Genomic DNA, 27,988 nt, shown 5'->3' with positions numbered 1-27,988 from the left:
AGGGAAGTCTGTGCATACATTTTAACTCATTCAAAAAAAAAAACAACAACCAAAAAACCAACTAAAATGAATACGACTAATGAGTGATTTCATGCGAGCGCAGCAGACCCACCTCCTCCTGCAGAGCCGGGCTGAAGTCAGTGGAAGGTGGACGAGCGACAGACAAGGTGGCGCCTGGCAGGGAGACGTTTGACAGTCGCCTCTTCCTCACGCCGCTGCAGTTGTTGGGGATCTTGAACGCACACCGCTTGTGGTAGTTCTGTCCACATCCTGCACAGGAGAGGAATCATTATTAATCATCATTAAGATTCACAGTTCAACTGAAGTTCTGATCCCGAAGTTAATAAAGGAACCAAGTCCGACCCATGGCCTTTGGGAGACACCCCCAGTACCTCCAGCTCTTCCAGGATGAGACCAAGGCCCTCCCCGGGAGGCATCCTAGTCTCACCCTCTCTCTAAGCCAGAGCCCCAACAACAATTGAGAAAGATCATATCTATCATTCATATCTATGATTTCATTCTTTTGGTTTCACAACCACAGATGAGAGTAGAAACACAGATAAACCTGTGAATCAGCAGCTTTGCTTCCATGTTCAGCTGCTTTGAATCTCTGGCTCTCTTCCACAACATGTTTTTTATCCTGTCTTCCTTCTCTCTCCCCAACCAGTCGCGGCAGATGGCCGCCCCTCCCTGAGCCTGGTCCTGCTGGAGGTTGCTTCCTGTTAAAAGGGAGTTTTTCCCTTCCCACTGTTGCCAAAGTGCTTGCTCATAGGGAGTCGTATGATTGTTGGGTTTTTCTCTGTATGTATTATTGTAGGGTCTACCTTACAATATAAAGCACTTTGAGGCGACTGTTGTTGTGATTTGGCGCTGTGTAAATAAAATTAAATTGAAAATTGAATTGAACATAAATCTCTGGTCTTGTGCTGCAGGAGGGTCATTTTGTAGCTTTTGTGGCTAAAATGTGCCGAGACTAAACCTCAGGAATGCAGATTCTTGATAAAACACGGCAGGGCCAAAGCAGAACCTTTCATTTTTCTTACCAAGGAAATTTTAACCCTTCAGACAGGGCCGGGCTTTTAAGTCCTTTCTGTCCATTTTCTATGCAAAACCAGGTTACTCAACATCACTGGCTTATATGAAATATGGATACGGTTCAAATTAACCAGTGTAGGGTCATGCGACGACAGCACTAAGTACCAACTTTATAGCACGTCTGGTCAACAAGCTGTATTGAATTCAGATGCCTGCTCACAGCTGGAGCACAGACTTCATGAACAATCTGTCTGTACGAGTAAGGCCAAAGTAAGGCCCATTATTTATCAGATAAATGCATTAAAATGTGTCAAAGTATTAATTTACTCTTCTAAAGGTTCATTTATGCCCAACAATCTTCTCATAGCCAAATTATCTGTTTAAAAACACAGAATTTATTGAGTCCAGGATGTGGTTCAGAAAGCTGTTTACAACATCTGAAGCTTAAAAGTGCAGGAAAAAAAAAAAGCTAAAATTTTCTTCCATCAAGGTTGTTTTTCTATTTTTTTTTCTGTCGCTTCAGGTTTGGGAACTTTTCATTTTTAACCATTTCAAACGTACAAGCGGAAGCCAAACATCAGCTGCTCGGGTGTCTCTCTGCTCGGCATCACAACAGAGCGCCGAGATCAAAACGTTAAAGACAAGACTGTCTGAAAAATGACTGCAGGAAGTCGACGAGCCGCTGCAGCTTTAAAATCAGGTCTAAAAACCAGTGTGTGAATATCCGAGTGTGTGTATGCCTCTTTCTTTCTTTTTTTTCCCCTCGAGGTGATGATTTGGTCAGCGTGGACGTGGTGGAAACCCGAGAAGCCACCACGTGTTACCTCAGGGAAAATAAAAGTTTATGAGACGTGTTAAAGCAAACATGACATCACTGTGAACTCTGATGGAGGTTTAAACAGTCGAGTTTTATAGGTTTGAAGGTCCAGTTATCGGTCACTCAGAGGGAATAGCATTACAGCCTGCCGGACCTCTATTACATCCCTGCTGAATCACTGACATCACTTCCCATCTTAATGTTTAAATAGTGAGGAGCCTATTTTAATGCACACACATCCTGAAAAGGATTTCTGATGACTAAATCTGAGACTTTATGCTCATGATCGTTAGACTGCTCTTAGCAGGCCAAGCGAGATATTCCAAAACTTTTTCCAAAATTTTCCAGTTCCTCCTGGGAGACTAACCCAAGGTGTTCCCATCATCTCTCCAGTGAGACCTGGATCTGTAACTCTGGGTCTTCCCACACACCCAGATCACCCGAGCTGGCTTTTTGGCACAAGAGTGCAATGGCTCTATTCTGAGCTCCATCCAGAGGACTGAGCCCCTCACCCACTGAGCCCGGCTCAGCCCACCCACTCACAGAAGCTCATTTTGGATGCAGGCATTTGCCAATCATTTGTTCAGTCACTAACCAGAGCTCATGACCAGGTGAGGGTAAAAGCAGTTCGGGACAGCGCCCACACTGCTGCCAGTGCCACAACGACCTCGCTCCCTCCCCTAACTCCCTCACTCGGGGCTAAAACTGTACCTCAACCCAAGAGTGGTGGCAGAGAACCACAACCTTTAATGTGCTGACTCTCATACTGCTCGCTTCACCAAACCCCAACTCAAACACCAAACCAGATCCCTGGCAGGGTCCAACACTCACTTTGAACATGCAGCCGGCACAGCCATGAAATTTTTGCTAACAACAATTTTTTGCTGAAAATTGAGAAAATGAGACTTAAATGTAAGCCAAGAACTGTGAATTCAAACACTAGGACAGCATCTATATTTTCTACGTATTTGCTTCTCTGTTACTTAGGGTTTGGCAACTGCACAAATATATTTGTTTTGTGGTCATTTTTGGGGCAATTTTTTGTGTGAATTCATCTCCAAAAACTCATCTCTGGCTCTACTAGAGCGGCTTTGCATGTTTCATAGTTCAAAATAATCCTGTTTATTTTATAGGGAGCCTTGGTGCAGTGCCTGTTTTGTTTTATTCAGCTCCTCCGTCTGTAAGCCCACCTGTCTCTTCCTTCCATTAGAAAATGTTTTGTGGGACTGTTCCGACCACCCTTCCTTGAAAAGCGTTTCTGGGAATAAAATTTCCTGGCACGGAGAGCTCTATCGGACCCCTCGCACATCCTCCATCTCGAGTATGAGCTCTTGCCTTCCGGCGGGAGACGGCGAGCCTAAAATGCAGACTGAACTCTTTTTAAAAATTTATTTTTGCCCACTTCCATTAAGCATTTAAATAACAGCTTTTTTATATTTATTGGGTCTTTGAGTCTTCTGCCACAGCACACAGAAAAATAGTCAAAGACTCTAAGGGGACAAAGTACATCACAGCATATCAGAGAAAAAGTTCTGAGAGTTAGAGCTGTGGGACTAACCCCTTCCTTGAAAAGAAATTCCTGGGACTAAATGCTCCCGGAATAAAAATACCTGGGATGTAAAGTTCCTTGGACAAAACTTCTAGCCACTGTGTTAGAAAAACAGTTCCCGGGACTAAGATTTCGGGGTTCTCTGAGCGGAAACGGACATGTCAGCAGCCTAGAAGCTTCCTGAGTGCTTCCTCACCTTCACATTTGAGTCCCTGTCTGACGAGCCCCCACAGCATCTCCCCACAGTCATCGCAGAAGGCCGGTGCCTTGTAGGAGTGAACGTACAGAGTGTGAGGTCGGATCTGGAAGTCCTCCTCTGTGGCGAGAGCTGAAACAGAAACACACACGCAGTCAGACTATGACTGTCTCTGTGGGAAGCTTTCCACCCGCGCCAGGAGATGGTCCCCCAAAATGATGATGCTCGGGCTCTGAGCGTGAGCGTATCAGAATTACAATCTGACAAATGAATTTATCGCTAGAAATGGTCACACATACACTAAACGTCAATGTCTGGCACGTCTTTCAGGGGTTACAAAAGTAGAAAGCCTCACGTGTTAGTTGTACCCTGAAGTATTAGCTGAAGTTACACAGGATTTAAAATATGCAAGTAAAGAGAAGAGAAAAGTGTTTAAATGAGGATGAACTTTTCAAGCTAACACATAAAAACATCTTGTTATTGGATGTGTTCTTTGCATTTTCAACCTTTAATTATTGCATTTTTTGAAAATGTTTCCTCTACTTTAAATGTAATGTGTATGTACTACATATATACACAACCACACAGACCATTTTGTGCTGCTTGTGTGTATAAAAGCTGGAAAACAACTCAACCGAGCAGCAAGAATCACACTAGAGCCGGTTTCATCTTGATCGCTTGGCGCTCTGGTAGCAGCTCGAATGGTAACAGTGAAATAAACCAGCTGAGCTCTGCAGGGTTTTGCAGCAGTAGCAGCGAGAGGTGCACGAGGAGGAGGAGGAAGTGGTCGTGGGTTTGCACCCTGTGCGGTTGCGATACGTTTTCACCCTCCTGTGTAATTTAAACCTGGCGCGGCTCTGCGTCTGGGTGTTCGGCTGTAAAGGTGTCAGTTTTAGTTTTCACAGCCCAACATGTTGACACATTTCAGGAAGTGACAATCCTATGCACAATATTATGTTTAGAGCGAACGGGGGTGACCCAGGGAGGCGGCGCTGGTGGAGAGGAAACGAGATCTGTGCCAGCCTCATTTTACCCGGAGAATACGAAACTGATGCGAAAATACATAATAAAGATACAATTTAAATGTTTAAAACTTACCTTTGACTTCAGTGTGAAACCAAATACACGGTTAGGCAAATTTGATTCATTTAATAAATGACCATGTTTTTCATTAAGATACATTTTAAACAATTATTTTATTCTTACTGCTGATTTTAAAGTTAATCTATTTATTATTAGCTGGAATCATTTTTGATTCTTGTTCATACCTTAAATGGTCCTGAGCTCCCAAATATTAAACCATGATTTATAGAAAATCCAAAAAAAGAAATCCCACAAAAAACGACAACATGCAGTTGTAAGTGTGTCTTCTGTTTCTGCAGCATGCTTTCTTTCTTTACTCATGCTTATCTCATTAATGTCTGTGCATCTTTCTAAGCTGTAGCAGGCTAAGATCTCAGGGACATCATCTACTTGTCTGAAAATAAAGAACTTAAAAACTGGGAAAGACTCAGCAGCTACCAGAGGAGGACATACAATGATTATTGACAAAAATGTGAAAGAATGTTATTTATACAGGACATGCTCAAGCATGAAATTCAGAAAAAAGAGAAACCTAAGGTACACTCAAGAGAACAAGAAAAGGGGCATTCAGTCTAAATAGAAACACTAATAAAAGCACTAACGGGACAATAAAAGCTGGACTCTATCTCAGTCTGTTTCTAAACACTCCAAGTAGAAAAATTACACCATTTCAGAACTGAAAACAGGAGAAGAAGAAGTTGAAACAGGAAACAAAGCAGTCACGCACGTTTTCGGCATTTCGTTCAAATGCTGCAGCGATCTTGCTCTGTGCCATCTCAGCATCTCCATCCTCGTGCATTGATGCATCATGTAGACACTGCTACATGTGTCAGGTTAAAGAAATCAGGAGGTGTATGACGAGTCGAAACACCACCACAAGTGCACCATGGGCCTGCAGCTGTGACGACATTTAGCATAAACTCCCTGCAAGGCCGCAAACTGGCTGGCACGGGGTGATCAGTTACACCAGATCAGCTACATTTAAACTCCGACGGGGCAGGATTGGAGTGATGGGTTGTGGATGGGTAGGGCTGCAGCATTTCTGGCTATGTATGCACACTTGATTCCATCACTACTCGGAGTTTTGCATGTTTGATAAATGTTTTTTATCAATTCGAACATTATATCCACCTGCTGAGGGAAAAAAAAGAAAACGGACTAAAATTATTCATTCCTTACCAGAGAGCACCACCTCGATCAGGTCGCCCTCCTGGATCTCCTCAGCGGAGATCAGACGCTGCAGGATGTTGTCCGAGCTCAGGTCGTGACGGAAGAGCAGGATCTTGTCGTACATCCCAAAAAATCCACATTCAGGAAACTGAGGAGGGAAAAGGGGAGGTGTTATTGCTCAGAGTTCACGTCCGAGCTGCAAAAGGTTAATGAAAGAAACGACACAGACACACGGGTAGTGTTAAACGTGCTGCGCTATTCAAATGTTTTAGGGACTCTAGGTGACTGCATTTGTGCCCTCACAGAGAAAACTGATCATTCCAAAACACCGGGCTACAGTTTGAAAGAACAATTATCCAGAAAATTAAACAAAGAAAAACAGAAAGCGATACATTCATGCAACACTCATAGAAATCAGTCAGGCACAGTCGTAGCCTCATGGTGGTTTTACATGTTCACCTGACTCCTGTGGTGTGGTGGTTGAGTTACAGACCACATGCCCCCCCCCCCCCCCCCCAGCTTCCCCTTCTGCTGATCGCTACAACATACAGCCGAATACAGACTGTATATAAAAGACGGACACATCCACTGTGACATTACCCATTAGTTTGAACAGCAGTTTTGAAGCCTCAATTTTGGTTTTATGTATGCTGGATATGCCATTTTTAATTTTTCACTTGCATGAGGTGAGCACAGTTACTCAATAGGGTGGAGTGCTGATTGATTAGTTAACAAATAATTTTAGGATTTCACCCACTGGTGCTTTTTTTTTAAGAATCAGTCTGAGGATTTCAGGTATCACCAACTTAGCTTTTGAAACCAAGCATCGTGAATAAGAGTGGATCTAACAGTGACACTGAAGGACATTACAGTTTATACTGTAGTGACACTACAGCCTACCCTGCTTTACTGTCCCTTTAGAAACCAAGTGCCAAAACTGAGAAGGTAAACGTTTTATTCAATAAGACTTAAAATTAGTGACCGAGACCTTGCAGCCATCAGGAAAGTGGTCACTTTATTTTTGATCTCAGTAAAAAGTAAGGTCATTTTCCTCTCATGTCTTTTTAAACCAGAGCAGGCGCCCCCTGTTGGCCAAGAAATATTGCTAGATTAGCTTAATGGCTTCACTTTACACAGAGCCTTTAGGGCAGCTTTTAGTGGTAACTCATTTCCAACTAGGAACTAGCTAGCTTTCAAAATAAAGCAATCTAACATATTACACCACTGCCGCCTGCTGTGGCTTTTATCCCGCGGTAGGTTTTTAAAATTATAGCCCGAGGGGAAAACCCATCAAGTATGACTGAAGAGGAGGACTCATTCATCATAATCTGTGCGATGAAAGAGATAAATGGATAGCGACTCTTAGACATAAACACATGTAATAAAGCACTTTTTACACTCAGGCGGGCCACTTCCTGTCTCGTTTGTGGGATTTTTTTCAAAAAGTTCTGACTCAGTGTTTGGAACAGTTAGCAGCAACTGGTCTTTCAAAAATAAGACCGATTTTTAAAAATAACAAATTTAAAATGAGCCTCGTAATATACTTGGGTAATGTGTATGTGTGGGGATACACTGATAGTAGTTAGTGTCTTTATATTTTGTGCCATTCTGAGCACTAGCATGCAAAACAGGAGATCATCAGTGAATAAAGCACCTAAGAAGGTTTTGTTTAAAAGAGAATGAACTTTAAAACTGGTGCAGGAAACCCAGATAATCAGTAAATATGATTTTAGTCCTTGAATATAAATTTAAAGTGTATTAGGAAGAAGAACACCAACATTTACGTCTTTTATTTGAATTGCAAAGTTTCTGTGCTCTATTTGTTTTACAGCCGCGCTGAACTATCTGTAAAAGAGCTGCTCTAGCCTGCTGACCTTTGACCCCTTTCAGTGAACTATCATCAGTTTATTCTCACTGCAACAATTTTTCCACTTAGATGGAAGTTTTTTTTGTTAAAATCATGACCTCATCGCCTGTCGTGGTCCGGCTTCTTTCCAAAGTCAAAGATTACTTAACCTTTCCGTATGAGGAACAGATAACAAGTGATGAAACAAATTCACAGAAACGCCACACTGGGAAACTACCAGAAGCCCACAGCAGCTGAAATAGGTAGAATTAAATCAAGAATTAGATTTTCTGCTGAAAAGCATGAAGATTCCTCAGCAGCTACAGCTCCTTTTTCTCTTTTAACAGGAAGTTTACAAATGTTGTGGTGACAGCTCCACGTTTGGGTCACTGTCCATGTCTAATGCAAAGCCGCTTCTCTGTTTAGTTCCCAGACCAAAAAAAACCCCCAGAGAGAATCTAATGTTTGAGTCGGTGCTGCTTTGCTTGAGGCACAATGCCTCTGCAAGGGGGGACAGGCCAATAATCTTTCGTAAAACTTTCTCTCAATACTTGTTATTTGAGCATTTAGTCCATATAAGGAAAATGGACTAAATAGTGCATATTTACATTAATGTGCATTTGATCACCACCATCATAATTAAAGAACATTTGAAAATACATCAAAATACAGTCTGAAAGTTTAAAAATACAATATCTCAGGCTTCAAGCTGCCCTGAATGCTAGGTTTCAGACGGTTTTTTCTACTTAGCTCTGGATGTCAGTGGGACCGGATCTCTTAAAGGTGGAATTTATGGCTCAGCAGGGGATGACCTGTTTACCTGCAGAGAGCTCCGCAGTCAATGGAGAAATTCGTTTCATGCTTCTTTCACGCCTGGTGACCGTTATTCAGGCCCCCTTGTCAACCAATCAGCATCAGGCAGACGCATACGTCATCTGCTTCCAGCAATGCACAGTCTGGACTTTTGAGAACTGCGTGGGTTATAACTTCTCTCTGCTTGTTGGATAAACGGTAACATGTACGCAAAGAGACATTTGTGGGACCATGAACTCCTTTCTGATTGGTCATCTTAGGTACAGAAGTCCCACCCACCTGCTAATCAGAATAAAACTGGCTGAAAGGGGCTCATTTCAGACCCATATTAGATAAATAGGAATTATTCTGAAGCGTGAATCATGCAAAGCTACCCTAGTAGAGTCCAAGAATGAAAATTAGGAGCTGGAACTAGGCCTGTTTGGCCTGTTACTCCACTTATCATTCAGATGGTGCCTAAGACAAGCGATGAATGAATAAATAAAAATCCTGGTTTTAGCAGTAAACTTAACTTAAATATTTGGACAGAGACAACTTTTTTTTTCTAATTTTGGTTATGTACATTACTTCAATTAATTTTGAATGAAACAACTCAGTCTGAAGTGCAGACTTTCAGCTTTAATTCAGTGGGTTGAAGAAAGCGATTCAAATACATAAAAATGTGAGAAACTAAAGCGGTTTTTTTTGTTGTTTTTTTAAACACTATCTCTTCATTTCACGGGCTCAAAGTAACTGGACACCCTAACTAACTGAAAACAAAATGTTAATTTTTAATACTTGGTTGAAATCCCTCTGCTGCTAATGACAGCCTGAAGTCTTGAACACATTAACACCACACCGCTGTCGTGATGAGGTTTGTCTCTTTACTGTGGAAATGATTCTGCGATCATCCACCACTGCTGTCCTTGGTGGGCGTCCAGGTCTATTTGTATTTCTGAGTTCATTAGTGCTTTCTTTCTTTCTCGGGATGCACCAAACTGTAGATTTTGCCACTCCTGCTACAATAGCAGGAGTGGAAAAGGAGTGTTTTTGTTTTTTTTTCCTGTTTTCGCATATTAAGGATGGCTTGTTTCACCTGCATGGAGAGTTCCTTTGACAGCATGTTGTCTGTTCACAGCAACATCTTCCAAATGCAAGCATCACACCTCAGATCAGCTCCAGACCTTTTATCTGCTTAAGTGATAATGACATAACGAAGGAATTGCCCACACCTGCCCAGTAAATAGCCTTTGAGTAAACTGTCCAATTACCTTTGGTCCATTTAAAAAAAGAGGGTGGCACATGTAAAGGAGATGAAACTCCTAAACCCTTCATCCGATATACAGTCCTGATCAAAAGTTTTAGACCACCTGAAAAATGGCAAACAAATCATATTTTGCATGGTTGGATCTTAACAAGGTTCCAAGTAGAGCTTCAGCATGCAACAAGAAGAAATGGGAGTGAGACAAAACATTTTTTGAGCATGCAATGTATTGAAAACAACACTTAAACTGAAACAGGCTGTTTTACAGCTGATCAGAAGTTTAGGAACACACCTCCAAAAAACCCATAAACCCTTCAAAGCAGAAATCAAAGTTCCAACCATGAACTCAGTAATGAGTAGCTCCACCGTTTTTGTTGATCACTTCAAAAATTTGTTGCGGCATGCTTAATGCAAGCGCTTCAAAGAAGCGAGTGGGAACATTTCTCCAAGTTGTGAAGACTGTCTGGAACTGTTGTCCATTTTTTTAACTACCCTTGCCATCCATCCCCAAAGGTTCTCAATTGGATTTAGATCAGGAGAACAAACATGATGGTCCAAAAGAGCGATGTTATTCTCCTGGAAGAAGTCCCTCCTCCTGTAGTCACTGTGTACTGTAGCGTTGTCCTGTTAAAAAAAACCCAGTCGTTACCACTCAGACAAGGGCTCTCAGACATGAGGGATGCTCTCTGCAACATCTGGACATAGCCAGTGGCCGTATGACGTCCCTTCATTGTTCCACTGAAGGAAAAAGCACCCCAGACCATTATGGCGCCCCCTCCACTGTGGCGCATAGAAAACATCTCAGGTGGGATCTGCTTGTCATGCCAGTAACGTTGGAAACTGTCAGGACCATCCAGGTTAAACTTTTCTCATGAGGAAAAAAAACAAACAAAAAACCTTTCTTCCACCTTTCAATGTCCCATGTTTGGTGCTCTCTTGCAAAGTCCAAACAGTCAGTTCTGTGGCGTTAAGGAGACGAGGCCTTTGAAGACGTTTTTTGTTTTTGAAGCCCTTCAGTCTCAGATGCCGTCTGATAGTTATTAGGCCGCAGTCAGCACCACTAACGTCCTTAATTTGGGGCGAGGATTGTCCAGTGTCTTGACAGACAGCCAATTGGATCCTCCAGCTCAGTGCTGGTAAAAATTTTGGGGGGGTTTCCTTGACTTTTTTGTTCCATAACCCTCGGGATCATTTAAGAAATTCCAAATGGCTGTCTTACCGAATCCCACCTCAGCAGTGACAGCATGCTGTGAGAGACCCTGCTTATGTGGTTCAACAACCCGACCATGTTCAAAAAGGAAACGTTTATTTGCCTTTGCCATCAGAACATCATGACAGTGTGACCACCTGAGAGAAAATGAAATTTTTTTGCACAGATTTTGCCTTTTAAGGACATGTGGTCCTAAACTTCTGATCAGCTGTAAAACACCCTGTTTCAGTTTAAGTGTTGTTTTCAATACATTGCATGCTCAAAAAATGTTTTGTCTCACTCCCATTTCTTGTTGCACGTTGAAGCTCTACTTGGACCTTGTTCCAACCATGCAAGATATGAGTTTTTTGCCAGGTTTGAAGTTTAAATAAATGCATACTGGCTTAATAAAGACACGCCTATACATTTGTATGAAATCAATATAAGTTACAAAGAAACACCAACACATGTAAAAATGGAACTTCTCACTACCTCTCACGACTTTCTCCGTTTCCTTTTTGTTATTTTCTGCACAATTCCTGAGAAATAATGACATTAACTTCTCTGCGACACGACATCTATAAGTAAAGACTTCATTTAAAGGAAACGTGGCAGTGGTTTGGCAGGTTTTATTTCCTTAACCATACAGCGTATATACCTCACTGCTGGCCATTTTGATACATGAGGTTTTCCTGCTTTTGAGAGCACAAACTGTACTTAACGGCACCCAGACTTCACTCACAGCTGGTCCTGCAATAAGTAAAGATGTACATGGTGTTTCTCCTAATTGCCTGTATAGTGTATTTAAAACACTATATACACACTATATATGGTGTTTTTAATTTTCCTTTTTATTTATATCATAATTCACGCGGGTGAATAAAAGTCCATCTCAAATCTTCTAAGTAACTTGATTAGTGAGGAAATAAGGAGCTAATTTGAAGAGTTTGTGCTCTTGCAGCTTTGTGAAGGGTGTGTGTGTTTTTGTGATAAAGTGTGTGTGCAGTGGATTTGGAGTTCAGCAGCTTCTGCAGCCTGCAGACGGAGCAGGTGGAGCAGCTTCCTGCTGAGCTGAGCAGGATGTTAGCAGCGTGCAGAAAGCATGCAGTGTGGATCCTGCAGGCCGCTGTGACAGCAGGAAACAACCCAACAGGTGACGAGGCACAAGCTGCGTGGATCACGTTAGATGTAACACACACACACACACACACACACACAGACACACACACACACACAAAGTGCATCATGAATTATGGCTGAGGTCTCGTCACTAATACCCTGCAGTCATTCGCCGTGCGGCTACACACTGCCTCTCAAAAAAAGAGAGATGCTGACAGTCAGAAACACGGGAACAGGACGGTCTGATCAGGGACACGATAAACAACAACAACAACAACAACAAAAAGCTGTAGAAACTATTTGGTGTCTGAGTTCTCACAGGAGATGAAACTCAGCTCATGCTGGCCTATTTGTGATGGGCACATCCTCCGAAAGCATTGCAACCCTGATCCTTTTGTGGCTCTTTGTACTTGCTGTCAAAAAATTTCATTTAAAAACTGTTTTTAAACTTGTCTGCTGGAGTCAGGGGCAGTTTATTCCTCGATACAGTTGCTGCAACCACCGAGGCCCTAACCTTGGACAACCAGGGGCACCTCATCCTCAGCATTCCCGTGGAAGCACTTAAAGTTAAAAGGGCAGAGAGGTAAGGAGGCTGAAACCCATGCAATGACTTAAAAGCAAGCAATAAAATATTAAAAGCAGTTGTAACACTGACAGGATTCTAGTATGAGTGATGTGTGGTCATGCTTTTATGTGCTGGTGGAGAGCTGCAGGGTTTTGGACCATCGAAGGCGATATTTGTTTTCTTCAATGGTCAACCACTCAACTCTGATTAAAGGAAAAAAAACAAGACAAAATAACTGTTACTGATCAGTTATTACTTTCTAAAGTTGAAGCTAAGTAGGTTTGGATTGTGTTATAAGAGCTCTGCTTTAGCTCGTTGTCCAATAGGAGGAAATAAAATTGTGTCTAGAGGGCATGGAGGATGATGCTGCAGTCACTCAGCTGGCCTGATGTTGTTTCTTTAATCAGCAGAACAGGTTTCAGTTGCACATTCATTCTTTAAACATGACAAAGCATCATTAGATTAGACAAAGTGCTCCTCTCTACATCAATATTGATTTAATACATAAAACCAATTTAAAAAAAGAACATTTCTGCACATTTATGGCTTTATATGTTTAGTTGTTTTATTGTCATGCAGAAGCACTCCTCCTGCATGATTCACGGTTTGAATCTTGGTTTCAACTGCAGTTACCTCACACTGGACAAGTTCATCAACTTAGCTGAAGCAAGCGTAGCCTCTATCATGGAAGGTACCAAGCTTTTATTTTGGAATTCTGCATCAATGAGGAGTGAGCTGTAGCTCTAACCGTGACAAAAAAGTGTGTCGAAAGACTGAGCAAATATCTACGCTAAATTTACAGTTTAGATATAGAAAGCAGAGAAAATCTTTACTATTATAAAAACAATAAGTGAAAAGGTCGTGAACTTCTGCTGGGCATGTGTCAGCTCCTCCTCCGTGTCTGCATTGCTGTTCCTTATTGATTTTGCCACCTGAATACAAGAATATTCGGCCAGATGTTGAATGAGATAACAGCCCGTGGGCCAGTATATAAAGGTGGACTCTGACACTATAGAGCATCATCAGCTTATATTCAAATTGATGACTGCTAACCTATGACAATGGACGCCCCGGGCTGCATGTAAATTTTACCATGGACGTGCACTTCCTGTCCGGCATGTTTTTATAAAAGACAATTCACAATATAACATAATCAGATGCCATCAGCAACATGTCATGCACACTCCCAGCTTTGAAATAACCTCACATCTTCCTCTCCCATCCTGCCTAAGAATGACGTTTTCACACATTAACGTTTTATTTTCTCCCTGGAAAATACACCAACTCTACTTTCACCTCACAGGCATTAATCATACGTCATATGAAACCATGTTTAATACGAACTTACTTGAACAGGAGATAGAGGCCCCTTTAATCAAACCGAATGAAGCATTTCAACTTTTTATTTTTATCTTAAAAAAACTTTCAGAAAATCACCTGGACCAAAGAAACCTCTGAAAGCAGGACTAAAGCAGGAAGCGGACTGGGTGAGGTCTGAACCAGAAGTGAAAACACTTCAGATCAGCTGCCATGACGATGCATTTGGTCTCCATCCAATTGTGTTGGATATAGAGCCGTCAGCTGACGTTTGCTCTGAGGTGAGCAGAGAAGCGCACTGAGAGGACCGTTAATGCACCAGAGTGTGTGTTTAATACACACTGATCCTCTCTTTATGGGTAATCCTCCATTAACCGGGTTTTTACACACACACACACACACACACACACACACACACACACACACACACACACACACACACACACACACAGTAATTTTTCCTAACTCTTCTCTGATGCTATCACCAAACTCCACAGTCTGATTTTGGTCATTAAGGGTCTCAGAGGTCAAAACCTGCAGGCTCTAAGCTTTAACCTTTGACCTCCAGACAGCACGGTGGAGCCAAAACTCCTGATTTATTAAAGACTATGACACATATGACACAAACCACACGCACAATTTTAAAAGGTTAATGTTACATTTCTTCTTTCAGCTGCTCCCTTTATGAGTTGCCACAGCAGACCATCTGCCTCCACCCAACCCTTTCCCAGCATCCTCTGCTGTCACTTCAACCCTCTGCTAGTCCTTCACTACATCCATGAACCTTCTTTTTGGTCTCCCTTCTGCCTAGAACCTCCATCTTTAACATCCTTCGTCCCTCCTCTGCACATATCCAAACCTCTCATTCTGAGCTGTCCCCTCTGATTCACTCATCCCTAATCTTGTCCATCCTGGTCACACTTCAGCTTCACCTCTGTTTTTCCTCCTGAGCCTTTCTGAAAGATTACATTAAAGACCCGCCTTTATATTGAAGGAAAATAAAGGTTTGCTGTGCCAAAAGCCTTGAAGCAAATACAAAAGCTAAAAGAGAAATGTTTCTGCATAAAACATCTGAACATTACCTAAAAAGAAGACTGTGTTTGAAACCAAAGCATAGAAGGATGACGCGCACCTGCACTACGAGCACTTCACTGCGATTGGTTGCTTGTTATAGATGAAGAAACAGAACCTTTAAAAATAATCCTGGTCAATAAAACAGCTGCTTAAGATCATGTTTATGTATCCAATTACATCTCAGTGCTTGACGAGAGAGGGCTGTGTGTAGAAAAGGCTGTAACTTGATGATGGCCGAAACAGTGTTTTTGTTTAACCCGTTGCTGCTGTCGTCATCGACAGGCAGAAAACTAAAAATTGTGTCACCGCCCAGAAACTTCTGGACCAAACAGAAAAAATAAAAAGTCACAGCAACTGCTGTTTGCGTCACACCTAGCAGAAGGAGATGAAAACATTTGGGCCGGTAGCGACGTGAAGAGCACAAACAGATAAAACCGCTGCTGTCTTCCGCTGCTCCAATAAAACTCTCGGTCGTGCTTGCCGTGTGCGTGCAATTAGCCTGGAGGGACGGCGGTAAAATGTGCTGATGGGAAACGTGAAGGCAAACAGCTGCGAGTGTTTTCCCCGGCATCCGCTCGTCTCTGTCACCTCGCACAGGAAACAACAGGATGCAGCGCAGAGAGGGCCAAGGTTGTCAGAGCGAGTGAGAGCGAGTGGGAGTTTCATTCATCCACTTGTTAAAAATCAGTGCTCAATGCAAAATATGAAAACAAAACTCACCAAATCGTGGCTGTCCATTAATAAAACTGTGCTTATGTTACCTGAGTGAGCACTGAATCCGTTTAAATGGTATGAAATTGGCTCATGGACAACACTCTGTTCCCTGCTCTCTTTCTGAGACCTTTGAACTCTTTATTATTTGTTTTTTTTATCCAAAGAGGAGCTCAGGTCAAACTTTCTGCTGCTCGCTTTGAATATCCAGAGGTCACTGCAGGAGACCAAACTGCAGTCTTCATAAATTAATCATTAATTCCTTTAATTTAACACCCTCCTGCAGCAGCTGTTTAAGGCCACCTGACTCCCCTGTCTTCCAGTCTAATAACCTCACATAAAAGCTTTGCAGCACCGCGACTGGCACAGGTGGCATGAAATTCATCAGCACGTATTACTTTATCCATTTATCTGCTGCTAATAAAGGACAATAACTGCTGATTGAGCTCATCTTTCAGAAGTCTACATCAATGTTGACTGATGGTGAGATCCACTGACTGGCTGGAAAGATTAAAAATGTAAGATTTTACCGATTACTTTTAAAATCACTGCTCACTCGTATTCGCACACTCAGATTGCTTTCCCTACAAAGAAACACGTCACAGGGCTTATCTTACATTTGTGTAGTATTATTAAGTTTTTATTTAACCAGGAAAATAGAGTCGTGATTAATAAAGTCCTCTGTTAGTGCCCTGGCCCATAAATTCATGCATTTTCATTGTGGTTTGCAACTCATTGTTTCAAATCTAAAATCCTGCTCTTTCCTTATTTAATACTTTTTGCAAAGCCAATCACTGAGCCCGATCAGCCCCCCTGGTGGGCTGCACTTCTGCCCCAACTAATGCTAAAGTGAGCAGCAGTGCTGAGAGACGCATGTTTGAGGTCAATGATTGAGAGGTGAATGTTTGCTTTTGGAGTTTGAACCCTTTAACCCCTCACATCGATCCCACACTTGGGATTTTCCTACCTGGCTTATGTAATTAGTATCTGATGGGAGCAGAGCAGATCGTCACACAGACTCTGAGTCAGGTGAGACTCTCCTCACAGATGTACACCATGTTGAACTCAAAGTTTCCAGAGAGCTAAATCTGATAATCTGATCCTGGCTGCCAACGATGCACCGATCCAACTTCACCACCTCTGTTATAGTACTGCCGACAGTCCTGATCCAACACCAGTATTAAATTAATAAGCTGTGGGGTGGCGGTCAGCACTGTCAGCTCACAGCAAGAAGGTTCCTGATCTTCCAGCCCCATCCGATTGTTTAATTAACAGTAAAGAAAATGGAGGGATTGATGGGTTCGTCGCTGTGAGGAAGGAACTGGGAAGAACCAGCTGAATGCGCTCAGGGTGTGCTCACATCAGGCACCGCTGCCTCGTACTGTGCCTGACGATAACTTATAATCCAGTCTGAGTCTCTCTGCTGTCTTTTGCACTCACTTTCAGTTTGACGCACAGACAGGTGCTTTTCAAATGCACGCTTGCAAAGCACAGGTTTCGTGATTTTGCATTTTGCAGATTAATTTAGGACGAAGTGGCACACTGTCCTCTCACATATTTACTAATTAGTGATTTCTGCAGAGCCAGCCATCTGTCAAAGAAGTGTATGACAGCGATCGCACTAATGCTTGCTTGAAGAGGTAAGCCAAGCTATGTTTGATCTAACCGGGGAGGTATGCACATTGGTCAAACCAAGCAATCTTTGACAGCCTATCGCAGTCGGGCATGGCACCAACCACTTGCTGTAACTACGCCTAAGTTCCCTAACTTTGTATAAATTTACTGGATTTACAAATTTACTAGGGCGCTATTTACTAGTTTAAAAAGATAGATGAAAAAAGTCCAAGGCAAGAACCATCAACAAACTGGTTTCCACAGTCATTTTCCAAAGATGCCTAAAGTCAGACCACAACACATCCACTTGCTTTCCTGCAGTTTAGAGGACATTGCAGCGCAGTCACTGGAGACTAACTTTAAAGCACAAAAATCTCACAAAATGTGTTACAGAGAATCACTTTGCATGTGTCAGATTCATTACAACATGAGGAACATGCACACAAACACACACTACAAAAACATCCTCCCTCCTCAGATACCCCCGCGTGTGTTAAACTGACCTCAGCGCTTCCTTTGCATTCATTCAGGAGCAATATGACCACAGTTAAAGAAAAGAAAAAAAAAAAAAGTTTCGACACCAACTCAAAGCTGCCCAGCGCTGAGATTTCACAAACAAGCTTACGCCTTTCAGAGCTGCGACTTTTTACTGATAAAAGTTCACGACTGCAGCAGAAACTCCAGATTTTACAATCTCTTAAAGATAAATGGAAACAGCCAATAGTGTGACCCATTCTGAAAAGAAACTGCAAAATCAAAAACACATCTGCTGAAAAACCACAGAGAAAGAACACAAAACGCTCCAGCTAAAGGCAAAAGGACCAGCAGATTCTGCTCTGCGTCTCATTTCAGATCTGAATTATGGAATATGAAGTTGATCACAGAAGAGTTGGATGGTTTGCGACCAAAACATCATCAGATAAACCACAGAAGACCAATTGGTCATGGTAGAAATTGGTCTGTGTTTGCAATACTTTTCGTATTGAAGTCTTCATTTTATACCATGAGAAACAGGAATGTTTGATGAATAATAACCCTCTGTGGTGAATAATACAGCAGGAGACCGGAAATGTTCAAAGTAACATCCCCCACTGTAATCTTCAGCTCACGAATCTGCTGTAAAAATGTACCCGTTACAGCTACTCCACAACAGTAGCCATTATATTAGTTACATGATACTAGGATCGCCTTAATTCTCCGTGGCAGAGATTCAGGGTGCTGGAAACATTCCTTTAGAGATTTTGGGTTCAAATTTGCTGGCCGCACATCCCTGATGTGAATCTCCAGTTCCATCACATCTCAAAGGTGCTCTGTTCGACTGAGGTCTGCTGACTGTGGAGGCCGTTTGAGTACAGAGAAGTCATTGTCATGTTAGGGAAATGAGTTTGAGATGGTTTGAGCTTTGTGACATGATGTGTTATCAGAAGATGGGCACGCTGCGGTCTTACAAGGATGGATGTGGTCAGCAGCAATACTCAGGTAGGCTGTGGGGTTTACACGATTCTCATTTGGTCCCAAAATATCCAAAGTGTGCCAAAGCAGGAGTGGAACATGGTGTGGTCTTCTGATGCTATAGCCATCTGCTCCAGAGTCTGAAACGTTCTTCTTCTGCAGACCTTGATTGTAACGAGTGGTACTTTGAGTTATTGTTGCCTTAAACAGCATGGCCTCTGTCACTCACTGGGAATTTTCTCTTTTTAATATCACTCTCTGTAAACCCAGAGTTGATTATTTGGGAAAGTCCCAGCAGATCTACGGTTTCTGAAATCTCAGACCAGCCCGTCTGATACCAACAACCATTCAAAGTCACTTAAACCACCTCAAGCACCCAGCTCATTAATTAAATAAACTAATATACTGCATTTTATTCTTTAGTAACTAATCAAAGCCAGTCTGGGTACATTCTGAACATTAACAGTATCATTGTTAGTTTTCTGATACACACAGTCTAACATCTCTCGCATGACTCGCCCTCTGTACTCGAGGCACAAGTACAATACGTTTAATATTACAACATTTTTTTTTAACTTCTTCTTTCACTGTGGTTTTTCAGTCATCACTTTTAATGGCCAGGACTTTAATTAAGGAAGCGGCAAGTTTCCCCACTTACGGTGACCTCAGAGATCACGCTGTCAAGCACAGGAAGACATCTGCCTACCAGCAAGCCCACTAACACAGACACCGTTCCAGTACTTCTCACACTAACTTTGGTCATTTGACATTAAAAACTGGACATAAAGCCCCCTTTTTAAGAGCAGCAGACACAGACAAGGTGATCCTTGCACATGATGTCATCTCAGCTGACAAATTGGATGTAAATGAGCTGCAGATATCCCGATTAGATTAGACATGGTTGCGCAGAGCTAAGTAAACATTAAACTCAAACCAATTTCCTTTTTCTGACCACACGACATCGCCCAGACGGAAACAAACACACTTCCTGGCTCTTATCACAGTGGCAGGTACAATGGAAGCAGGTGAATGAGGTCAGTATCCAGGTCACTCATGTGCTGACATTTAGCAGTTGAATACCAGCGTCGTAATTAGACGCTATTACTGCTGATCATCTGCCACACAGGCAGGTGTGTTCACTGCACTTCCTGCAAGACTCAATTCAAGAGAAAAATTACCCAACTTCTTTTATTTCAATTGCAGGCAAAAGCCTGTTATGTATAAAAACTTCCTGCTGGACACGGACAAGCTTCTGGCAGGTAAATGAGCTCATGCAGAGAGCTGAGAATACATTATCAGATCTGACTACACATTTACAGGCAAAACAATTCTCCTCACACATTTATTACAGATTTTACTACTGTCCTCCAGTGTAAATGCTTCTTTCAACACTTTGCAAACACATGTTTTAATATAAAATGATTTTGAAACCCTTGTGCAGACATTTCGTCTAGCACATCTGGATCAGGGAATGAGACTGGAACATGTGCCGTTTTTCTCACAGACATTCGTCGTTTTCCTCAGGCCAGCGTACAGCTCACCTCGCCAAACTGTAGTCAGAGAGAAGGGTCTTACTTGACTCAGTCCATGCAAAGTGGTGGCAGCTCTGCTCTTATCTATACCAATTACATAAAACAGGTAGGAAAATGGCAAGTGTGAGATCGATGTGAGGGGTTAAAGGTGACGCTCAAACTCCAAAAGCAAACATTCACCTCTCAATCATCGACCTCAAACATTCCTCTCACTCAGTACTATTACTTAGTTTAGCAGTAGCTGGAGCAGAAGTGCAGCTCACCAGAGGGGCTAATTGGGCCCAGCGATTGGCCAGGAAAGCACACAACAAAACATGTATACTGCATGTTGTCACAGGAAGCAATGAGTCGCAAATCATACAAATGAGTCAATTAAATTCTTGAGGTTCTCTTCCTTGTTAAATAAAAATGTAATAATAGCACATAAATGTAAGATAAGCCCAGTGATACGTTTCTTTGTACTGACGTTCACCTTCAAAGTAAAAGCTGCACCTTTTGCAGCAGCTAAGGTGAACGCGCTCCATTTCCTGTTTGCACTTTGTCCAAGTTTCACTGCTGCTCGCAGAAGAGTTGATCAAGATGATCTGCTGCAAGCCAAAACACTCATAAGGACATTTTTAGTGCAGCGCTCTCTGCGCTACTGGAACCCCTAACCAACTGTTTGGGGAACACACACTTTTACAGAGATAAAGGTAGTTGCTAGGCCAAAACTTTCAAAATAAGAGTAAGCCCATTGCAATGATAAAACATAATTTGCATCTATGTACATGGTCTGTATTTACTGATGCAGGTGTGCATTTCAATTAATAAACAAATGTAGGAAGCATTTAGGTTTTTCGCATTGATCACACTTTGAAGTATCCCAGCTTAATTTCAAGGAATCTGTCATTAATGGATTTTAATAAATTACAGCACTTAAAGTTTAATGTTAGCTGGTTAATATCTGGCTCTTCACTTACTGTAACTAAGCCAATCTGGCCCTCTGAGGGGAAAAAAAATGCTGCCCAATGCAACTCTAAACTGTCCCATCATAAACAATGGCCACTTATCCAGGTCCGGGTCTCCCCGTTCACCTCAAGCTCTTCCAGGGGAAACCAAGGCTTTCCCAAGCCAGCCGAGGGACGCCAACTCTCTAACATGTCCTGTGGCTGCCCTGGGAACTCTTCTCAGTAGACACGTAGGAGCCACCTAAGAGCCATTCTGGTCAAATGGCTGAACGACCTAAACTGGCACTTTCGATATTGAGGAGCAGCAGCTCCACCCTAGTCCCCTTGTGTGTGGCTCAACCTTTGGAGGAGGCCCATCTCCACTGCTCATATTCTGGATCTCATGCTTTCGGTCACCTCGTGGTCATAACTGAGCACAGGAGCGTATAACAACCAGTAATCGATTAACCACAGTGCAGAAACTGTTATAACTGACTAAAGAACCAAATGAAACAAAAATTAAATGACCTTTTCATTACATCTACAAACAAAGTATAAAACAAAAACTATAAGATTGTATACTAACTATAACTATATATTAAATAATTTAATTAATATCAAAAACACGAGGCCTAAAGTCATATTAAGAAAACTGATTGTGGGGGTTTAGGGCTCACACAAAATACTCGATAGTTCGGAGAAGTTAAAGCATCCCAGGACACAAAATCTAAAGAGACACTCAACAGGATAAATAAAAGATTTTATAACAAACTTTTAGTTTCAGACAGCAGCTGTGTGATGATCGGGATCAGAGTTCAAGCTGGAAACTTTGTGCTTTTCAAGGGATTTTCTTGACTAATGAGACGACAAATGGAGCTCAAAAGGCTAAGCTGGGATTTTCAAAAGTTAAAAAAAAGCATTGCAGTTAATGTTTTAATTCAACATCTTACATAAAAGGAAGTAAGTGACAGGATTAAACCTCACATCCACATTTAAAATGTTAAAACTGAACACTTTACTCCTTTTATAGCATTTTTAATCACTAACATTTATAAAAAAAAATAATAAAAACAAAATTTTAATATTTTAATTTAATTCAAGTCGAACTATTCATTCCTGGCTTCAGTTTTTTTTGTACTCTAGTATAGTGGCTTTGCTTTATTCTCTATTCAAAATAATCCTTATTTTATTTAATTTATATGCTAAGCCTTGGTCCACATTGGCTACATTTAAACTTCTTATTAAGTCATCTGTACCTTGCTTATTTCTAAGAACTTATAAAATCCTGGACAAACCTGGAAATGAAACATAAAGGCTTATTTGAAGAGTGTATCAGCAGAGAAAGAGCCCAGGCAAAAGTCATTAATGAGCTTCTCACGGGCTCAAACAATGGACCCGTTTCTCTGCAGTTTATTACTGAGACTGGAAAACATTACTGGGATAAAAGGAACTACATTGTGTGAGTCATACTAAACACTGTTGAGTTTGGTTTAGTTCAAAAGAAGTGTGACCACTGATCACCTGTAGTGAGGTCATTGCACAGGCTTCCTGTAAAACTGAGAAGTCAAACTTGTAATTCTTGGTTTTGAGACCCTGCGTGTTCTCAGACGTGCTCGTACGCTGCGACCCTGCTCAGGTCATCTGGATCAGGCTGGTTACTCGCTGCTCTCCAAGATTGGTGAACACACGTTTACCATATAGGCTCCATGCTGCCTGGCATCATAATCAAGGTTGGCACATTCCAAACTTTAAACCACATTAAAATAGGTTATTTTTCTTATTTTATAAATTTTAAGCCAGTTTTCATTTTTTTTTTACAGTTGATTTCATTTTACATTTAATCTTTAATTGATTTAACTTCTGGATTTTTTAAACCACCCTAGTGTAGCCTTATGATTGCTGTTTATAATTATATTATTTTTTGGATTATGTAGTAACCCGGTTACGGTATCTGTATGAACTGCATATGGAGAACTGATTGATTTTGTTTATGTAAATAATTTATGTACATAAGCCATCTATTCTTATGCACTTGAAACACACCTGGAACTATGGAGTTCCACAGGGTTCTGTAGTGGGGCCCATAATCTTCTTTTTTTTACCTTATTTTAAAAAAAAACCCCCCACAAAAACAAAACAAACAAACAAAAAAAAAACCCTTGGAAATTTAAATTTGTCTGACCCTGTAGAATCATGTGATCCCCTAAAAAACACAAAAACAAAAAAATAAAACAGTTTTGGGTGAAGACATTTATCTTGTTGCTGTAGGATATTAGCCTGAGCTCGATCTTTGGCTGCTCTTCTCATCTAATATCTATCAAAAAGGTTTTTAATATGAAAATGGATGTGTGTGTCCGTGGAGCTTCTACAGAGAGCCAAAACTGCCAAAATCCAAACCAAATAAAAAGACAAATCATTTCATCATGTTGTTTTCTTTTCAGACGTTCCCTTTAGGGGTCGCCAACATCTGCCTCTTATATCCTCCTCCTTCACTACATCAGAATCAGATTCCTTTATTAATCCCTAAGAAAATTATGTAATTTATGAATCTCCACTTAACTCCTCCTCTTTTCCTCTTGTCTGGCACCTCAATCTTCATCATCCTGTGTCCAATATATCCCACCTCCATACCATCTCACCCTTTCCTCTTTAGCTTTGTCTCCAAGCTGTTCCGCTGATGCACTCATTTCTAATCCAGTTCCTCCTTAAATGCGTTGCCTATGGGTTTGCTTGTTAGTTTATTTACCCTGTAATAGTCACCTCATCTGCATACTGAAACGGAAGAGAACAGGGATTTTTTTTTTTTTTTTTAAAGATGTAAAATGTATGTAGATAAATTAAAACAAATGGAAACAAATGATGTAAACAAAAAAAAAAGGGAGGAAAAAATATGAATGAACAAAACAAATGAGAAGAATAAATGATAAAGTCAATATAAAGAGAAATTAATTGATAAATATTAAATCATAAAATGATGTTAGATTATTTTTGTGCACTTAACTGCATTAATTTTTAACTGACATCAAGTCATTTATTGATTTAGGCAATTTAAATCCTTTGTGCATTTTAACAACCATGTCAGTGGAAATGAAGCATATGTGCAGATGCACTCAGCCCCGCAATGAGATTCAGATTCATATAAAAGCAGAACCAGACACACGTGAAGCTCTATAAATCGGACACAAAGACAGCAGCCGGGTCATTTCAGAGACACATTACATCCACTTACATTCATTTCCCGGAGACACCCCAACCATAATCCACAAGCACTACTTCCATAACCCAAATCCTTACTCAATGCTCAAATCATCTGAGGATTGTGGAAACAGGCACACAGAAAATAAGGTACCTTTATAGGGTGATGTCATTTACCTATGACACAGGTATTATCTATTTATTCTTTCAATTATTATTTTAATTTATTCTTTCACCTTTATACTAGTCTTGAACTTCTGGTGATAATTGTGTATTTTAAGGGGAAAAGATGGACTTTATTATTTTAAATAAAAAGGCAGCTAAGAAATTATTTCATATCGTTAGCTTCATAGCATAAGTGCCTAAGTCACTGACTTAGTCAAATGACTTAGGCAATTATGCTATGAAGCTAACGATATTATTCATTTCCACACTTCATGCCCACCCACTGCTTTATGTACCTGCACCTTCAGCCAACTATGAATCAGGTTTAAACCCACAACCTTCTTGCTTTGAGGCGAGAGTGCAGACCTCTGGACCTACATGTAGCTGATTTATTACACAGATATATGACGGAACCTGTCACAGTGCTTTAAATGGCTTTTATTTCACTTTAAAAACAGTAAAACCTTGAAATATAAGAGTAAAGTCAATATTTTACCCCATTTCTTTTTCAGCAAACACAGACCATCTGCACAGTTTGTACCCGAGACTTTTGGATTCTACATTTTGCATTTTGGGAACCACCATGTTGGTTTTTATAGCCAGAAGTGACCACATCTGGACCAGAGGGTGGAGTGCTGAGTTATCAGCCAATATTCATTTGCAACAAACAGTCTGCTGACATACAAGAATTTTACTCATTAAAATTTAAGCACAGTTTTAACCATATTAAAAGTCAGATAATTCTATTAAAAATGCTCTAAGAACCAAACACAAACAAACATAGCAGAGTCGTCCAAAGTTGAAGCCATGCAGATAGCTAGCGGTTACAACTGGTGATACGGTGGCTAGTCTACTAGCCCTTTTCCATTTTTACCTATTAAACTTAACAGGATGCGACTCGGTTTTGTTTGTTTTCTGTTAGAATAGAGTAGCACATAATAAGTGTGGGGTCGTTATGGCAACACAGCCGGAAGTCCAGTGATGTCATTTGTTTGCAACACGAGCACCACAACAAGGAAGGATGTTTGTTGAGGCGATGATATACCTGCTGCTCGATCAGTGGCTTTTTGTCTGACTCGGGGACAGCTGTGTTAGTTTGTGTGGAGCCATTTCCTTTGTTTCTGGATTTCAAAAGTGGTGCTTTTAATTTTTGTGAATCATCGAGTGACGCCACTGACTAGCCAATCGGTGGCATGCAATCACATTTTTCAGTGTCTACAGATCTCTTGGAACCCCAGCCAAGTAGGTACTTAAAATAAAAAAAGTACCTGGTACCAGGTACAACCAACTAGTGGAAAACCCTAAAAACTGAGTCGAGTCAAGTCGAGCTGAACTGAGCGGTTACTAGTGACAAAAAGCTAAAGGCATATCCTAAGTCCTGCATATGAGTAATTTTAAAGAAACATACATCCTCAAGCACTTTGTTATCATTTGTAGCTGTAAATGAGGGCTGACTTACTACTGGAGTGCACATTAGACAAACTGCAGATTTGGCATTTATGTATTAGTTTCATTTTTTTAAACTTTTGGAGGTTGCTACTAGCAAAATGAACATTAATTTGTGGATTTTCCATAAAAATGATTCTCTTCATGCATCTTTAGTCAATCACCGTTTGCCTTTGGTGTAAACAACATGTATATTCTGTATTTGGGGTGACATATGAGCTGCACACCTGAAGATTTACAACAACTACAAGAGTTACAAGCATTTAAAAGCACCATAACACTGACTCCCTCTCACATACCTGTGCTACTAACATTCACGTCTCCACCTGAAGCACCACCTGGCCTTGGCAGCCATGGAAACCAGCAGAGTAGAGGACACAGCAAAGAGAGACACTGCTTTAAAGGATATCCTTTATTAAAAGCAAGCACATAGTTTTGTAATGCTGGTTATTGTTGCCGAGGAAGAAATTTAACACCTGAACCACTGGTCACTGTCAAATAAGCTAGCATGACTTTTTCAAGTTTTCTAACATTCAAATGCAAGATTTAGATGTGATCACAACAACCTGAGAAACATTAAGAGCTCATAATCCAGGTTAGTGAAGTTCAAACTGTAACTGTAAATATCACATTATCCAAAACCCTTTGTTGGTGGGCATCTTTTGAAATACAGACAGTGTTATTTTTATTCACCCCACTGAAACTGCTCGTTTTAAAAGTTTTAAGCTTCATAAATTGCTCTAGGATGTGTTGAGTGATGAAGGGCTGTTAGTGCTGGGATTAAGTACGTTAATGGGGTGCTTTCCAGTGCAGGAACTGGTGGGCAGGTTTGAAAATGCCCCTATAGGGCCAGATGCAGGGTCTTTTCTGGTTAGAAGAAAAGCACCTAATCAGGGGGAGGCCGTTCTGAGCAGCCCTTTAAAATGCTAGCAGAGCTTGGTGGGGATGAGGTAAACAGAGACAGCAACAGGTTTCAACAGCGTAAAACTGTCAAAACATACAAACACAACGTTAAAAGGGGAGGTTTAAAGGAGTTTCCTCATTCCTGATCCATATAAATGCTTGCAACTTTCACAGTGGTCACAAATAATGAAGAAAATAGAGATCAAGTATTTTCTGTGCATTTTGTATTAATGGCCAATTTGTCTTTAAAGGAAAATTCCTCTAATTACTGTTAGCAAACAGCAAACAGTATGCTCCAGACTTAGGAGCAGACAGCAGGACCCCACATGAGGTCTAAGGTGAGCGATTGCTCGAATGAGGCTGATATTTCTTCTCTGTAGCTCCACACCCAGATGTACTAAGATATCAGTCAAGAGCAGAAAAACAGTTTGAGGCGAGAGTGACTTTTCGTTCACACCACAGAGGAGTCCGTTACAATGAGTCAAACCCTGAGAGATCAATGTATAGATGACTTTCCCCAGGTATGCATTGGTGTTATTCTCAAGATTATTCAAATGTAGAGGAAGCAGGTCTGGATTTCTTTTTTTTTTTAAATTAATTAATGTTGTTGGTTCAAAGCTGAGAGCTCAACCAAATCAAACTCCTGAGTTTCTGACACAAAAGTTCTGATTGTGACAGGTTACTGTGACTTTGAGGTACTAAGTTTGAAACAGAGGCTGGGTTTTTAGGATCACCAAGTCTCAAGGAAAACTCCATCTGTGTAGAAAATCAGAAAATAAAAGAGGACCTAAAATCGAACCTTGCAGAACACTATAGGTAAACTTACTTATGGTGACTGAAAAAGGTTCTTTCTAAAAGATCATAAATTCAGTTAATTAAAAGCAAAACAAGCCTCTAATGCTGCCTTTTTTCACAGATGAACTGGTCAACCCTTCAGTACATCTGTGCCCGGCCTGCTTGTTCCTTATTGCACTCACAGTAAAGGAGACTCTTTGCAATTCTGAAAAAGTGACAGATTATAAGACTGA

At 41.1% G+C, this 27,988-nt stretch overlaps 1 protein-coding gene across 3 annotated transcripts in view; it reads right to left on the bottom strand.

Moving 5' to 3' along the window:
* Positions 1 to 27,988, bottom strand: part of LOC147313132 (serine/threonine-protein kinase D3-like) — a 54,000-nt gene that overhangs the window by 16,162 nt on the left and 9,850 nt on the right. For all 3 annotated transcript variants that reach the window (XM_086265092.1, XM_086265093.1, XM_086265094.1), the window contains exons 3-5: positions 5,860 to 5,998; positions 3,598 to 3,729; positions 113 to 270 (exon numbers count right to left, since the gene is read on the bottom strand). In XM_086265092.1, coding sequence (XP_086121218.1) covers positions 113 to 270; positions 3,598 to 3,729; positions 5,860 to 5,998 — 429 coding nt within the window. The remainder of the gene's footprint in view (positions 1 to 112; positions 271 to 3,597; positions 3,730 to 5,859; positions 5,999 to 27,988) is intronic.

Source organism: Aulonocara sp. 'chitande type north' Nkhata Bay, linkage group LG15, assembly GCF_057382095.1.
Source record: "Aulonocara sp. 'chitande type north' Nkhata Bay isolate Kocher_YH1m ecotype deep benthic linkage group LG15, A_spYH_male_GT1.1, whole genome shotgun sequence".
Taxonomy (NCBI): domain Eukaryota; kingdom Metazoa; phylum Chordata; class Actinopteri; order Cichliformes; family Cichlidae; genus Aulonocara; species Aulonocara sp. 'chitande type north' Nkhata Bay.
Note: the sequence above shows the minus strand (reverse complement) of the source record. Positions and strands in the feature narration are given on the sequence as shown.